The sequence below is a fragment of the Dipodomys ordii genome, unplaced genomic scaffold (genome assembly GCF_000151885.1).
Source record: "Dipodomys ordii isolate 6190 unplaced genomic scaffold, Dord_2.0 Scaffold58, whole genome shotgun sequence".
NCBI classification, from domain to species: Eukaryota; Metazoa; Chordata; class Mammalia; order Rodentia; family Heteromyidae; genus Dipodomys; species Dipodomys ordii.
In genome coordinates this window covers 7,230,230-7,245,998 of record NW_012267274.1, presented here as the reverse complement: position 1 = coordinate 7,245,998, position 15,769 = coordinate 7,230,230, and the positions used below count along the sequence as shown (strand labels likewise).

The 15,769-nt window shown below is 50.5% G+C and overlaps 1 protein-coding gene across 1 annotated transcript in view; it reads left to right on the top strand.

Annotated features, from left to right (window-relative positions):
- The window catches only part of Htra1 (HtrA serine peptidase 1), a 42,884-nt gene that overhangs the window by 840 nt on the left and 26,275 nt on the right, over positions 1-15,769 (top strand). The window contains exon 2 of the mRNA XM_013021897.1: positions 1-66. Coding sequence (XP_012877351.1) covers positions 1-66 — 66 coding nt within the window. The remainder of the gene's footprint in view (positions 67-15,769) is intronic.

Sequence of the window (15,769 nt, the reverse complement as noted above, 5' to 3'; positions counted from 1 at the left end):
GCCGCCGCTCCGAGGCGCTGCGACAGCCGCCCATCATCGTCCTGCAGCGGGGCGCCTGCGGCCAAGGTACTGCGCCCCGGGCCGGCCCGGCCGGCTCTCTATCCCGGCCCTGACCCGCGCCCCAGGCTGGCTCCGTCTCCCCATCCCCACGCTGACTGCGCCCCAGGCCTGCCCCATCTCCCCATCCCCATCCTGACTGCGCCCCAGGCCGGCCCCCCATCTCCCCATCCCTGCCCGGGCCTGTGCCCTGCGCAGGGCAGGAGCCAAGGGACAGCGACGGGTTGTGGGGAGCCGCGAGCACCCGCTTGCTGGGAGAGGAGGCCAGGTCCCGGGGAGGGAGCATCCCGGGGGATCTCTTGGAGCGGAGCTCGGTTGTGTCCAGCCGCAAGTGGGTTCCGCGTGCCTGTGGGCGCCCAATGCGCGTTCTGCACAGCAGCCCCGGGAGGCAGTGCCGGGACCTCCCAGCTGGTGACCGGCCTGGGATCACAGATCTGGACAGCAGTGTAAACAAACCTAGGAAGGAGAGAAAGTCTGGTTTGGGGACCATAGGAACTTCTGTTGTGCTTTCCCTTCTACTTCTTTACTGTATTCAAATGTAGTTTCTCCTCTGTGAAAAATAACATTTTGGAGAAAGGAATAGTCTGGCCAGTTGTACTCTCTTCAGATGGTGGCCCCAGGTGGGGACCGGTTTAGGGAGGCTTTGCAGCCTGTCTTTGTTTCTAGAGCCAGCCCTACAAAACAAAGTGGTGCCCTCTGTCTCTGTCTCTCTCTGTCTCTCTGTCTCTCTCTCAAGTAGCTCTTTTTGAATAAGCTCATCCTGGGCCTCTGGACCTTGAAATTTGAAGAGGCAGAGGAGGGGCAGGTTAGGGACTTGGAAGAAATGCGCCACTTTTCCCTCTTCTGTATGGCATCTCTGTCACAACCTGTGATCCTTTCTGGTGGGGAAGTGGTGGGGATGGGTGGAGGACTGTGGAGAAATGCCCAGCCCATCAGGGACCTTCAGGAGCCCTGCATCTGGCTCTGCAGAGGTGCCCTGTGGAAAAACAATAAGGAGTTCAGCCCCGGCCAGCCTGGCATCATGGGGAGCGGCCAGCCAGGGCTTGGCCTCAGCCACAAAGCTGCTGCCCAGACCCAGAACTGCTTCCTCAGTGGAGACAGGGACACAAGAGCCCAGTCCTGCAGGACTGCCAAGGCTTTCTTCAATCCAAATATGGTCCAGCAGACCACCTAGGACCTGGGACAGTTTGGCTCCCATGAACAGGAAAGTGGCAGAGTGATGGAGAGATGGGACGTTGTGGGATACTAACAGGGGAGCATAGCCCAGGCTCAGCCTAGCAATCCAGATGCACACCTACCAGTACTAACCAGATGGTGCTATTGGCACAGTGTGCCCGGTGAGTTCCCCTGTTTACCTCAGTGGGTCTGTATAGACTCATGGATAGGAAGATTCTGCCCTCCTTCCTGTTTCACGTGAAGTGGAACTAAGATTGAGTCACTTATATTTTTTGTGACCACGCTGTTGCTGGGCTTTTTCACTCAAGACTGGCACTCTACCGCTTTAGCCACATCTCCACTTCCAGCTTTCTGGTGTTTAATTGGAGATATGAGTCTCATGGCTCTTCTTACCATGATTCTTGGATCTCAGCCTCCTGAGTAGCTAAGATTATAGGCATGAACCACCAGCACTAGAACTGAACCAGGGTTCAGTACCAGCCCAGGGCTTAATCTCAAGGCTGTTGAGCAAAGAGCTTCCCAAGGGGCCAGTATGGGCCTCCTGTTAGGGATGGTGGAGAGTGAAGGACAGCACAGCAGAGTCCAAGGCTTGTGTTGGTGGTAGGTGCTGCAGGAGACATTTGGAGTAAAACCAGGAGTTAGCCAAGCTGGTGGCTCAGAGTCTCAAGGCTGAGGGCAAGGGCTGCATTGTGTGTGCAGGTGTTCTTTAGTGAAGAAAGCTTAAAGGAAGCCTGGTGCAGGACTAACCCTAGCAGGGGTGCACAGTGCTTCAGGATGGTGTTCAGGCGACTGTGTTTCTGTGGGCGATGATGACATTAGAAAAGCATATTTTGGTCAAAAACAAGACATCTGTTACTGTCTGTAGTCTCGCTGCACGAGGTCCTAAGTTGCTGGAACCATGTAAACTGTCTCATTTATTGCCAGTGAAGGAAGTAAAGTCACTTAATGAGGTCTGAGTTGGCAGAGTCCAAATACTTGGCTGGTTGAGCTGGCCTGTGAAGAGAAACAGGTCCCTCATTGGCTAGCAGGCTCCCAGAGCCCCCCGAGTGTGCTAGTGTGAGGAGGGCACAGAAGAACGAGGGTGCTGTGGGGTACAGAGCCAGTCCACCTGTCTCTCCTGCTTTACAAATAGTTATTGAGCCTTCTAGCATATCCCACATTGTTGGTGAATCTGTCTACTTGGCACTTAGAAGTTACTCAATAAGTATGTGGGTAGATGAGTGAATGGATGGATGGATGGATGGATGGATGAAAGAAGAAACAGGAAAACAGGGTGCCATGGTTCATCTCTGTAATCCTAGCTAAGTAGGAGACTAAGTCCAAGAAGTTGTTGATTTGAAGCCTGGGCAGAAAAGTCTGCGAGCCTCCATCTCTAACCAACCAGCAAAATGCTAGAGATGTGGTTCTAGCAGTTAGAGTGCTAAGTTATGAGCAAGAAAATTGAGTGCAAGTATGAAACCCCTGATTTCAAGCCCTGGTACCAGGACCAAAAAGAAAACAGATGAGAAGCTGCCTCATCCTTGTGTAGCAGAAGGCATTGCGGCGGCGCCCCTCACTCCCCGTCTGGTGCTGGTCTCTGACTTGGAGGAGGTGTTGCCAGGACCCGAGGCTGGGAACCAGCAGCTTTCCTTCCAACCTCAGTTCTGTTCCAGCTCTCAGCAGCTTGTGCACTGGGCAGGTAACTTGACATCGCAGCTAGCTGAGGACGCTAGGGTGAAGATTTTGGCTGGGTGGATCCTGAGACCTTTCACGAGATGTCCTTTGAGGAGAAGAGGAGGAGACGCAGACTGAGAACTGAAAGTTTCTGGGCAGAATCTGGGCAGAGGGTGAGGAGGTTCTGTGTGTGTGTGTGTGTGTGTGTGTGTGTTGTGTGTGTGTATGTGTATGTGTGTGTGTGTAGGACTACTACAGGAGGTAGGGAGCCACACTAGGAAGTTGGGGTGGAGGAAGCATGACCATTCATAATATAACACTTTTGTCTGTGTCACGAGGTTGTTGGTGAAGGTCTCCAAACATGTTTTGGGAATGAAGGCACCTTTTTGATGTCAGGAATCAGTGCTGCTCATGGGGCGTGGGAAACTATACTGTATCCCAGAGAGCATAAACCTATCAGCATCCACTCTCCTGAGCAGGACAGTTTAAAAAAACAGAAGCTGGGCATGGTGGAGCACATCTGTAATCCCAACTAGCACTGAGGCAGGAGGATTGCAGGTTTGAGGCCAGACTGTGCCACATAGCACATGGCAAACCCTGACTTAAAGCATTAAAAAAAAAATAGCCAGGCATCAGTGGCTTGCACCTGTAATCTTAACTACTCAGGATGCTGAGATCTGAGGATCACAGTTCAAAGCCAGCCCATGCAGGAAAGTTCATGAGACTTTTATCTCCAGTTAACTACCAGAAAACCAGCAGTGGCTCTCTGGCTCAAGCGCTTGCCTTGAACTGAAAAGTTCAGGGATAGCGCCCAGGCCCAGAATTCAAACCCCTGTGACTGACAAAAAAAAAAAAATTAAATAAATTAAAAAATGGAGAGAAGAATGAAAAAGGAAGAAAGGAATTGTGATGAGTAATAGGGTAATAGTAATAGTAATGTCTAAATGTACTAGTTCATGCTTATTAAATGCCAAGCATGTAGTTCCCAGTTCCTTTGATCCTCCCGCCAGTGCTTGTGCTCTCGTCTTTCCCGGGTAACAGATAGGAGACAGTCACAGAGCAGCACTGATTTTAGGACTTGAACCCATGCATCTGGTCCAGAGCTCTGTTCACAACCACCCTCAGTGCTGTTGACACAGCAACGGAGATTATAAGCCAACTCCTGCTAAGCCTCGGCTAATACTGGAATAAACAGTGCTCCAGATGGCCGAGGATGGCCTTGAGGTGAAGCAGGACAGAGCCCAGCTCTTGCTCGGTGGGTGAGCACAGGCATCTCAGGACAAGGTTACCGGCTTCCATCTGTGCAGTCCTGCCACGGAGAGCAAGGGGAGAAGGGGCTCAGTAAAGACGTCTCCAAACCAGAGTCCCTTGAGAAGGGCACAACTCTTTCAGATGCCCAGATGTTCCCAAAGACCAGCCAGGATGAGGAGATGCTGCAGAGCTCTGCATGGACAAGAAGCCAGAAAAGAGCCCTGGAAAACACTCCCCTGATAGTAGGACCCTTGTCCATTCCTCCCACTGCAGGAAGGCCCATCCTGTCCCAGTCAGATGTCTGACAAGCCTAGAGGTCAGGCAAGGATCAGTGGAGGATACCCAGACACTCCCTGCAGAGAGGTTTCCAGTAGCCCCGAGTCCTGGGATCTCCCAGAGCCTCCATAGAGAGGAAGACCACAGAATAGATAGCTTATCTTTGGAGGCTTGGACTGTTTGTAAAACCTGTCTTGTGTAGGTGATTCTATTATTCAAGGTTTGGGCAAGTAATCATCTCAAGTTGAGTACCTGATGGTCTCTGGGGATGTCTCCCTGTCTCCAGGGAGTTCATATTTTAACCCATTGGGACATATAGTCACTCACTACCCATGGGTCACATTGTTCTTTGTCACGTGCTGTACTTGCCCAAAGTCATTTCCACTAGTGACAGTTCAAACCCATCTTTTGTCACTTAAAAAATAAGTGTCTGGGGACCAGGCTTCCTCTTAGGGCAGGGTTGGAAGGGCCAGTCTTCAAGTTTCAGTCATCTGAAAGTTGGAAGCAGGCAGTCTTGTTTGTTTGTTTTTGGTGGGGGTGGGATGGGATGCTATTCTTGAGCTGTGAGCTCAGGGTCTGGGCTCTGTCCCTGAGCTTCTTGATTGCTAGCGCCCTACCACTTGAGCCACAGCTCCACTTTCAGCCGTTTGAGGTTAATTGGAGAAAAGAGTATCACAGACTTTGCTGTGCAGGCTGGCCTTGAACAGCGGTCCTCAGGTCTTAGGCTCTGGAGTGGCTAGGATTAGAGGTGTGAGCCAGTAGGTGCCCAGCTACACTCAGATCTTTTGAGAGCTGTTTGCAAGACTTTCTTACTCTGGTTGATTATCTTCTTAGACTCTTAGATGGTTTGACCAAGAGTTAAAGTATTAAGGTAGCATGAAATTAGTAAGTGCACGGGATCAGCAGCCAAGTGATTGATTTATTTCATCCCATCCGGGAGGGCTGTAAATAGATTGGCCGTGGCTGACCATGAGTTTACTGTAGTAGCCAGAGGCCTCGGCATGGCGGGCTGAACTCAGAGTCTGTTTGGAGCTGTGTGATCTTGGGCAAATTTCCTGCCTTGGATTCAGAAATCAGACTTTCCATGAGCTTATATTTCTAGTGAATAAATAGCTCTGGTCAGGCTTAGTGTGAAGGAGAAGGCCTGGCAGTGGTTAAGGGTTCCTTGGAAGGCTGGCTGGGGAGGGACTGGAGGGCTGACACCTGGCCCTGACCTGATGACCCGCCCCCCCTTTCACCCTCCACCCCCAGCTCCTGGAGCCTCAGCAATAAGGGGACCAGGTCGGAATGGCCTGTGACCCTGTACAGAAACTTCTCTGAAGGTCACCGCATCTATCCTGAAGACGGCCATTGGCTGCCCCAATAACATTTCTCCTTTCTGAAATTATGATGGTTGAAAACAAGGTTGGCACTAAATAGATGGAGCTCTATCTGGAGATGCCTCTCCTTTGGCTTTACCCTGGCTGTTGGAAGTCCCTGGGAGAATGTGGGATCACATGTCCACTCCCCAGAGCGGGATGTCATAAGCCCAGATGAAAATCAGCAATTGATCTACTGCATCTCTTGCTCCTCTTGGGTCCTGGGTCGCTCTGCCTCTGGGTTCTCTGAAGTGGTTCACTCCTGTAATCCTAACCATTTAGGAGGCTGAGATCTAAGGGTCCTGAGTTGAAGCCAGTTTGGGCAGGGAAGGCTGTGAGAATGCTTATCTCCAAAAAAGTGGGAGTGGAGCTATGGCTCAAGTGGTAGAGTGCTAGCCTTGAGTGAAATAGCTGAGTTCAAGCCCCAGTGCTTCAACTCAGAAAGTCCCCAGACTTGGTGATCTTTGAATCAAAGCCCTTGCAGATCTTAAGATACCTTCCTTGTATGCTGGGTCTCTGGAGTCAGAAAATCCTTTCCTGGATGGGTGACTTCATCTCCAAGCCAGTGTCCTCATCAGTAAAGTTGTAATATACACACCTCGGGGGTGGGATGTGGGGTAGGTAGAAGGACCTCATTTCATGAAGTGCTGACGTGTTTCTAGCACTCTGTTGCCACTGGCTTATCATAGTGCTAGCCCTTGCCATCATCATCAGTGCCCAAACCAGGGTCAGCTCGGGGGCAGAGTGCTGCGATGTCCTTGTCCCCTGGGGATGAGGTGAGGGGGAACGTCACAGGGGAGCGTGTTTACCACAGGTACCACTCTTCTGTCACCCCTTAGCACATACCCCTGGCTGTTGTTCCTGTTATTTGAGAACTCTGGCTTTTCTTGAACCAAGAGCTGCTTGTCTAGAGCAGCTGGGAGTCTGGTACAGGGCCGCTCCTTAGCGCTCCCCAGAGGCTGTGATACCCAGGAGATGGCAGTAGGTAGAAGCTCTGACACCTTCTCGAATGACTCTTCGTCTGGTTTCTGTGTTCTGGGAATCACTCAGGAAAAGACTTGTCATAGCTTACAAACAGAAAAAAAAAAAAACAGCTCGAGAGAGCACGAATACTCTATTATTTGCATTCCTAGGACAAATTGTCGAGTACGTGTGTTTCACAAACGTGTTGTGTGACAGAGAATCACATCTCCCCCGTGCATGAAGGTCCCTGAGGGTATGTTGTTGTGGCTGGAATTTCTGATCATTTTCAAATTTGAATGACCTCTGTCTTAATGAGTCAGAGCCTTGTGCAATCTTTCAGCCCTTAGGAACGTCTTCCTCATTGGTTGTGCAATGTGTGAGGAGCTGATGGGCGGCCTGCCTGATGAGCCACACTTCTCTTTGTGTGGCTGAGCTCTGTCGGATCATTCCCTTTCGCACAATCCTGGGCAGGATGCGACCGCCTCCCCAGCATGTCTCACACCCGGGGACTAAGATGAGCGCTCTCTCTTGGGTGCCAGTATTCGAAATGGCAGTCACCACTTGGTGGGGACAGACAGGCACAGATTCTGCCAGCTGGACTTGTCCAGGGCAGATGGCTGCCAGGTGGATATGGAGGAGTGAAGGCTCAGCATTCAGTGGTCGCATCTGCTTTTCATTGGCCCAGAGTGAGGGACATCTGGTGGGGCGCTGTGTTTCTGGGACAGTTAAGATGGGAAATGTCACCCACACAGCTGGGGAGCTGCCACCTCTGGTGCTGCGCACCGCACTAGTTGTGTCTTGCTTCATTCTTGTTCATGGCTACCCAGGAAGGCAGGGGCATCATCCCTGTTACCCAGCCATGAAGTAGATGAAGCTCCAAGAGGTGGGTTATGACTCATCCATGCTATCCCACTCAGTAGGAGGTGAGATTTGAACCCATGCCTGTCTCACTGCCAAACTGTACTTGAGACTTCTTTGACTCATGTTTCAAAGCATGTTGTTGCGTCTCCAAGTATTTGGAGGTCTGGCTGACAGAATTCATCTTTCTGTTATCACTTTCTAGGTTAATTTCATTCTGATCTGAGGACATACTTTCTGTGATTTCTGTGTTTTAGGTTTTCCTTGGTGGTGATGGGGTTTGAACTAAGGTCCTTGCGTTCTTAGGAACCATGCCTCCCACCCTTTTCTGCACTGGATGTTTTTGAGATAGAGTCTCACATTTTGCCTGGGCCTGGGCCACAGTCTACCTCTTTTACACTTCTCATTGTAGCTGCGAGTGTCCTCTCATGCATGCCACCATGTTTAGCTTCCACTTTTCTGACCTGGCTAGCCCAGAACCACAGTCCGTTCCATCTTAGTCTTCCATGTAGCTGAGATGACAGTGAACTAGCTGGGGACCAACTTCCAACCCTTGAGGACACACTCAAACCGTAGCAGGTATACGACATATGATAGATAGCTTTTGGCTAACGTGACTAAGTTGGACTGTTTAAGAGTGGCCAAAGGCCAAGTTCATTACCATTATCTCCAAAGGTGCAACACCTTGGTCCAAAACAACAGCATCGCCGTTACTCTGCTGAGCCCGCAGGCATCTCCTGGGCCTGCATGAGGGAGGCCAGCTGCTCCTCCGTGCTCAGGCTGTGGTCTGTGTCTAGTGTTCTTCCCAGGATTTGTTCTGTTGGATATTCAATTAAAGGTTTGATACTTGCCTGGGCTGAGGTCCCTTAGATCCTACTCTGATGTTTCCCCATCAGTTTGACATTTTTAGGTTGTGAGGGACATCGCCCAGTATGGTTGTGCTCATTGGATTAAGGCCAGTAGGTAAGGGGGATGGGCAAGGGTGGAGCCAGTCTGGAGAGGGGCCACACCCACTGATGTCTTTCTATCTGTAGGGGGCTCATAACTCCCATGGGCAGCCTTTTCCCCTATTGGTCCCTGGCTACCACAGAGTCTTTCCATTCTCTGCAGAATAGCTGCTCCTGCCTCCCACAGCGCATCTCTAACCACATCAGCGGCTCTTTTGTGGGCACTCTTGACTCTTGTGGAACAAGGCTCCTCCTTCCCTCCCGAGACACTGGTGTGTGGCTGGACCCCGCCAGCTGGCTTGTAGTGAGGAGAGTCTTTGGGAAGGTAGAGGGTCCTGTGGGTCCTATCTCCTCCACTTTATGGATGGGGAAACTGAGGTACCTAAAGGGAAGTTGACGTTCACAGCTGCATAGTTCATCAGTGGGTACCATTTGAGAGTCTATTCCAGGACCCAGGACAGAGCCCATAAACCCAGCTCAGCCACTTCCTGCTGGAATGATTAGGTATGTGCAAGAGGTTAGGTCCGTGCAAGTTTATCCTGTGAGATTTGAAATATAGTGTTTCTCCATCCTTTTATTTTTTCCAAAAACTTCTGCCTTGGGTTAGAAGATGGCCACAGAGCAATCTGTATGATGACTGGCTTTTCCCTTCCAGAGGTTGGAGGCTTTTAGAGGGTAATTACAGTGGTCTCAGTGCAGGGAAAATGTGCAGAAGCTCACAGTGGATGCCTGATGAATCAGGGCTGAGATGCTTCAGTGTCTTAAGCTGTGGTTCTGTTTTCTTTGGGGGTGCATCTACTGGGGCTTTCCTCTTACAATAAAGGCTCTTTTGGGTTTTTTCTCCATACGGGAAATACACTTTCACATCTGATATTGTACTTTGACAATCTTTTTTAAAGTTAGAAATGCATCAAAAATAGAGAAGAAAAAAGATTCACAGTTGTTGCTTCACTATCATTCTAGTGGCTTCTTTGCCTGCTGTTTTCCTATCCGTCTCCGTTTGGGCTGTGGTTGTGATGGTGAACAGTACTGAAGTATGAGTTTCATGTTCCTGACTATCTTGATGTCCTGATTTCCTTTCTGAGGATAGACACCAGGAATCACACTTACTGGAGAGAGGCATATAGGTTTTTTATGGCTCCTGGTGTAATAGTTCCAAATGATTTTCCCAAAGGGGTGGAGAAATACTTGTTTCCACCAGCTATGGAATTTCGACCTCTCTCCCTGCCTCCCTCAGAAGCAGTCCTCTGGGATAAACGGGAGATGATGGCTTCAGACCAGCCATTCTGCTCGGTTGGTGGATGGTCCTGCCAGTGTTTGGGATGGAATGAGCACTTTGAAAACTGGGATTTCCTTGGTGGTGAGTGAGCACAGACTCCCCGTCCTGGAAGTGCTCGTGTGGCTGTCAGTTCATCTGGTCCAACACTCAGGTTTTAGGTGAGGATCCCAAGATGATAGAGGCGTGAAGGTTCTAGGGCACAGCCCAGACATGACAGAGGACCTGAGTCCCTGTGTGCCCAGCTCAGAGCTTACCACATGGGACCTCCCAGATGCCAGCTCCGTCCAGAACGCATGTGGAGACCAGACTGTTTTTGTTTGCTTTGAAAAGTGAAAAATGTTTATTCACATGGTTTTTACACTCAGAGGGAAGTACAATATGAACCACACAAATACCTTCAAAATTTCAGTAGTTAACATTAAAAAGTCAAAAAGAAATGGACATTATTATTTTCCCTTTCTTCTTCCCCTTTATCAAGGGGGTTCTTGACATACTATACACTGGACCATTTTAGTGTTTTTTATGTACACAACTTTATGGTTTTACTAACCCTACAACATTCTCATCAGTCCTTAAAAGAAACCCAGTACTGATTATCAGTCCTCCCTGCCTGGCCCTAGAGAACCATCAGCCTACTTCCTGTCTGTGGATTTGCCTTTTCTAACACTTCCTGAAAGTGGAAGCGTGCAGCGGTGCTCCTTTGTGACTGGTTTGCCAGAGCATGATCTTTTCATCCACGAGGGATCATGTGCTGGTGCGTCATCCTTGTTTAACGACAGAAAAATATTCCATTGTGTGGTTGTAGGAAGACCACACCTCTTCTTGCAGGGAAAGCAGGAAAGTGACTTTGAAGACCTGACCTGCCCAGGCCGAGCTGATGGTCCTGCCAGGAGAAACTGGAGCACTTGCCTCAGTACATCGGCATTAAAAATGAGTACAGAAAACATCGGGAAACACATTTCTTAGATTTATTAGGTCATCTGATTTTGGGGGAGCTGGAAAAGAGGTCAGAAATGGTATGGCCTGCTCTTCATCACCTGAGCCTAGAAAGGGGAAGTGGCTGCTTTGGGGTCCTAAGCCCACTTTTACACTTCTTACTGGAGGCAGACAACTTCTGACAGCTGCCTCAGGTGTGCAAGTTTTCCTTACTGTCCCCTTGGATACCGCAAGGTAGTAGCTCATCAGCAAGTAGGTACCGGGGACTGCTCTGGCCTCCTCCTGGATATAGCAGCAGTCCTCTCATCTTCTTTAGGCTCTAGAATTGGCCCTCCCTCCAGCCCCAGAGAGGTAGCCTCTCCTGCTTTGCCTCCTGGTCCTGTGCTGGAGGCTAGAGGATTCAGAGGCTGAACGCCCTTCAGCCCCAGACAAAACAACTAGAGTTGTCAGAGCAGGAAGACAGCCCAGGGGAGGAGACAGAATCTGTGAAGGTCAGGAAGGAGCCAGAGGCAAGTGGATGATGTCGTGGACCAAGTGGTCAGATGTTTCCCTGAAGATAAGACTAGATGACACCCCATGCTGAGTGTTTAGAGACTTCTGAAAAAATCCTGCCCTGGACTCAATCAGAAACTTCCTTCTAACACATTCAAATAGCCTGGAAAAGACCCCCACATGCAAGATTCTGACCAGACCTGAGCATTCACCTTGTCCAGGCAAACAAAGATTACAACCATCTCATTCTCTTGCCACTGAGACTGAGAAGGTACTGGGGAACCTCCAAAGGCTGAGCCTTTGAATCACAGCACAGTTAGGGGCTGATGGCCGTCTGGCCAGGTATCCCTACAGAGCTGGTCCTAAGGTGGCCTGTTAGGGAGAGATCGAGTTCCTGTACTTGGTCTACACCATTTTCTGTAGCCTTGGCCCAGCCCTGCAAATAGCCACTGCTCACCCCTCAGAACCTCCCCCCGCAGCCAGCATCACAGTCTGAGGTCTGGCATCCAGTGAACTTTTCCCACTCAGAGCCGAGCGTCTGGGAGACTGTACCGGAAAGAGAGGGGCTGCCAGCGCTTGGAAGTGCCAGTGTGGGCTGGAAATCAAGGTCAGGCTTCCCAGCTCCACCTCCTCTTCCTCCGCTATTCATTAAAAGGAAAGAAAGAGGTCACAAGAAACCCTCCTGAATTTTCTTTATTTCTATGTGGAAAACAGGAAGACAGTGTCTTACTCTATCATTCAATTTTTAATCTTAGAAAACTAAAACCCTCTCATTACATGTGAATTCTGGATCTCTGTGTGTGTGTGTGTGTGTGTGTGTGTGTGTGTGCCAGTAATGGAGCTTGAACACATCCTGGGCTCTCTCCCTGAATTTTATCACTCAAAGCTGGCACTCTCCTATTTTGGCCACAGCTGCACTTCCAGCTATTTGGTGGTTAATTGATGATAAGAGTCTCACAGACTTTCTTTTCTGGGCTGGCTTTGAAGCACAATCCTCACATCTCTGCCTCCTGAGAAGCTAGGATTGCAGGCGTGAGTTACCGATGCCCAGCTGAATTGTGGCTTTTAACAAGAGTGCTGTGGAGTTTGGCACCCAGAACCCCTCCCCAGGGCAGCATCTCTTCCTCTAGTTCTTGTCTTCCGTTGATTGGCACACGGCAGCTCCCGTGATGCATGGGATTTTCAGGGTTATTTTAGGCTTCTGTTGGCCACTCTGGGTACAGTTCAGCCTCTGTCTGTCCTGGGCATTTTTTTTTTCTGCAGGGCTCAGGAAAGCCTCTGTGTCCGGGCTCCTCTGTGCCCGCCAGGGTCTGTGTGCCCTTGGATCCGCAGCTGCAGCACTGGTCAAATGGGGGTCCTGGCATGTGCAAGATCTCACTTCTGTTTCCGCCGCATCCATGCCTGAGCCCTGCGCAGAGGCGGGTCTGGCCGATGCTGACGAGTTTCCTTGGAATTTAATGGAGTGGGGTGGACAGAATGCAGCCGCCCAGACCAGGCACACGGAGCAAAGGAATCTCTCCAGACGCCCTTGCTGCACTCCCTGGATTATGCTTTTTGTGTTTTCTCCCCCCTCCAGACAAACGCTCTGGCAAGCAGGAGCTCTTACCTCCTTTGTGCTTTCTGCCTCATTAGCCTTTAGGAACTTGTTTAGATTTTCTCTCCACCACTCAAGGCAGAAGAATTCCAAGTTCTCTGGAAGAGGAGAGAATGCTACAAGTTTCTGTGTGGTTCATGCCTCTTTCCACCTCTGCACCTCCCCCCCAGCTCAGCTGGCTGCTGCCCTGTGCTTCTCAGGCCATTGTCAAGTTTAGCAAGAAACTTCAGAAAGGGAGCTAGCTTTGCGAAGGGAAAAATCATGCCATTGTGATTTCCCTCTGTGAATGTGTGCTGGCAGCTATCCGCTCAGCTACACATCTGCCTCTTGGTCCTGCCCCAGCCTGCCACCCACACCTGGGGCAGGAGTGCCCTGTGGGCCTCCTCTGCTGTGTTCGGCCAGAATAGTACCCTGACACAGAGTCAGCATTAAGACCAACATTCCAGGCCCCTTCCTCTCTTCTCGCACCCCAGTGACCAGCACTCAGCATGCTCACCAGCACCCCCATCCTCCTCCTTCTCATTGCTCTGTGCATCTCTTTAGTGATTTCACCCTTGTCAGAGGTGCTGGGGGTGGGGTGGGACAGGGAGCTTTGGTCTGGGCAATGGTTTCAGAACAAGCACATGGGGGAAGAGTTGGCCAAGCATCTGATCCAGCCTCGGCTGCTCTGGCTCTGCCTTGGGTACCTGTGAAGGTTCTGGACAGGGAGAAGAACAGACAGATAAACCCTTGCCGAAGGGACCTGCCCTGCACCCCAGAGTCCTGATCTGATTGGGAGCCTGGATTTATTTAAGATCTCTTTGTAATTGCTATTCATCTGGCCATGCTAGTGACCATGGGAATATCAAAGAGAAATGTAAGACATTGGTTCTCGGACAAGAGTGAGAAGGAGCATGTGTTCTCATGGCAGTAGATGGGGGAGGGGCTACATTCAGGACCTGTAGGCCCTTGGAGGATAGAGCACCAGAGCCTGGGCCTCCCACGGGTCCACTGCTGGGGTACTGGCCGCTGGGAGATGCTGATGACAGCTGGAAGAGTGTCCCACCCCAAAACCTCGCCCAAGGATCACTCCTGGTTTCCTTAACACCCTGCTGAGGCTTGCTGTATTTGCCTTCCCTGCTTATACTTCCCTTGCCAGTGAGAGAGCACTTGCTTATTCGAGTCTGCAGACGGCTGGGGAGGCTTGTCCAGACTCTTTCAGGAAGGACTGTGGGCTCACAGTAGTAGGGAGGGGTCCCAGCAGGCACTGCCCCAGAACCTCAGGTACTCAAGGTGGTTTCTGGTCCTTCAGCAGTGAATGGGTGTTTGTTCCCCACACTGGCTTTCATTTCTGACCTCAGCACCATGCATTTCATGTCTTTGTCTTTCTTCCCTGTATTGCTTTTGTTACCAACGGCCAGGTTCCTCCCTGAGCCTGCAGTATCAGGGAGGAGCACCCACCATCCCCATAGACACGCCAGCCGCTCCTCTTCCCCTGCCCCAGCTGAGCTCTGCTGAGCAGAGCCTGGCATGATGCCGCCATACGCCATACTTGTTGCTGACTCTTGACAGCGCTTGGCACTGGCCTGTGCTCCTATTTGTAGTCCTTTAAGTATGAATGTCTGTCTGTGCTAGTATTTGGCAATGAAGAACTTGGATGAGAAACATGAACGGTTTGAAAGCAGGAAGGACCTTCCAGACCACCAGTTGAGCTCACCCTCCCCACTGCCCCGCCACTGTAACTTTAAGGAGTCTCCAGCCTGAGATTGCACACTTGCCCAGGCTGGCCATGTGCTGGTCAGCCTCGCAGCTCTCTGAGGCTGCGGGTGCTACCTTGCTCCTCAGCAGTTAGGTGCTGTGTCAGAGCTGTCAGAGGACAGCAGTGGGCCCCGGGCTCCCCAGACTGAAGCCATAACTTCAGCACCTCCCAGGCAACTTCCAGTGTGACTCAGCACTGAATCTGGATTTGGAGTTAAAAAAAAAAAAAAGGTCAGACAACCTTGAAACACGCAGGTAGGGTTGGGGGTGGGGAAGTGTCTGTGGGCTTCGGCCTGTGTATTCACACAGGGTCCTGTGGTTAGAAGAATCCTCCTATCTTACAGCCCTTCTGTCACTGCCTTGAGTGTCTTAATAATTTGTAAAGAAAACCATCGACTTATTTGTTTATTTACTGCCGGTCCTAGGGCTTGAACTCTGGGTTTGGGCACTGTCCCTGAGCTTTTTTTTTTTTTTTGTACAAGGCTAGCACCCTACTACTTGAGCCACAGCTCTACTTCTGGCTTTTTGATGGTTAATTGGAGATGAGTCTGACAGGCTTTCTTGTCCAAGCTGGTTTCAAACCACAGATCTCAGCTTCCTGAGTAGCTAGGATTGCAGGCGTGAGTCACTGGCACCTGACTCCAACAGAGTTTTTATGTTCATTTTGCACTGGCTCTGCAAATTCCATAGCCAGTCCTGAATATAGGACAGATCTTTAAAATGCCAAGGATGTGCTCAGTCTGTTCTTGTGACTGATTTGAATTTGAGGAACACACTGTTCCCTGTGAATAAAGGAGGATTCATTTCTTTTCCCTCGAATACACTGCGTTCTGTTTTCCAAATTAGCTGCACTTTATCAACTCTGCTGAGAAATTGGATGGTGGGCTGTTCTTGCTGGAAGGGAAGATGGAGTTGTTAATCCTGTATCCTGGCCCTGATGTCTTGGTCTGGAAGTATGAAGCATAGTCTCACAATGGTGTGGACTGCAGGGGACTGCAGGAGGAGAAGGGAGGCCAGCCCCCAGATGCAGAGCATGGAGCTCCGAGTGGAACTCTCAGTGGATAGGATCCCTTCTGCCTCTGCCACTGGCCAGCTCTGACACTTTCAGCCATGGGCTTTCCTTCCCCTGTCCTCTGTGTTTCCATCTTTTTGCAGACTGACTGTAAGATCCATCATGCAGGCCTGCAGGAAG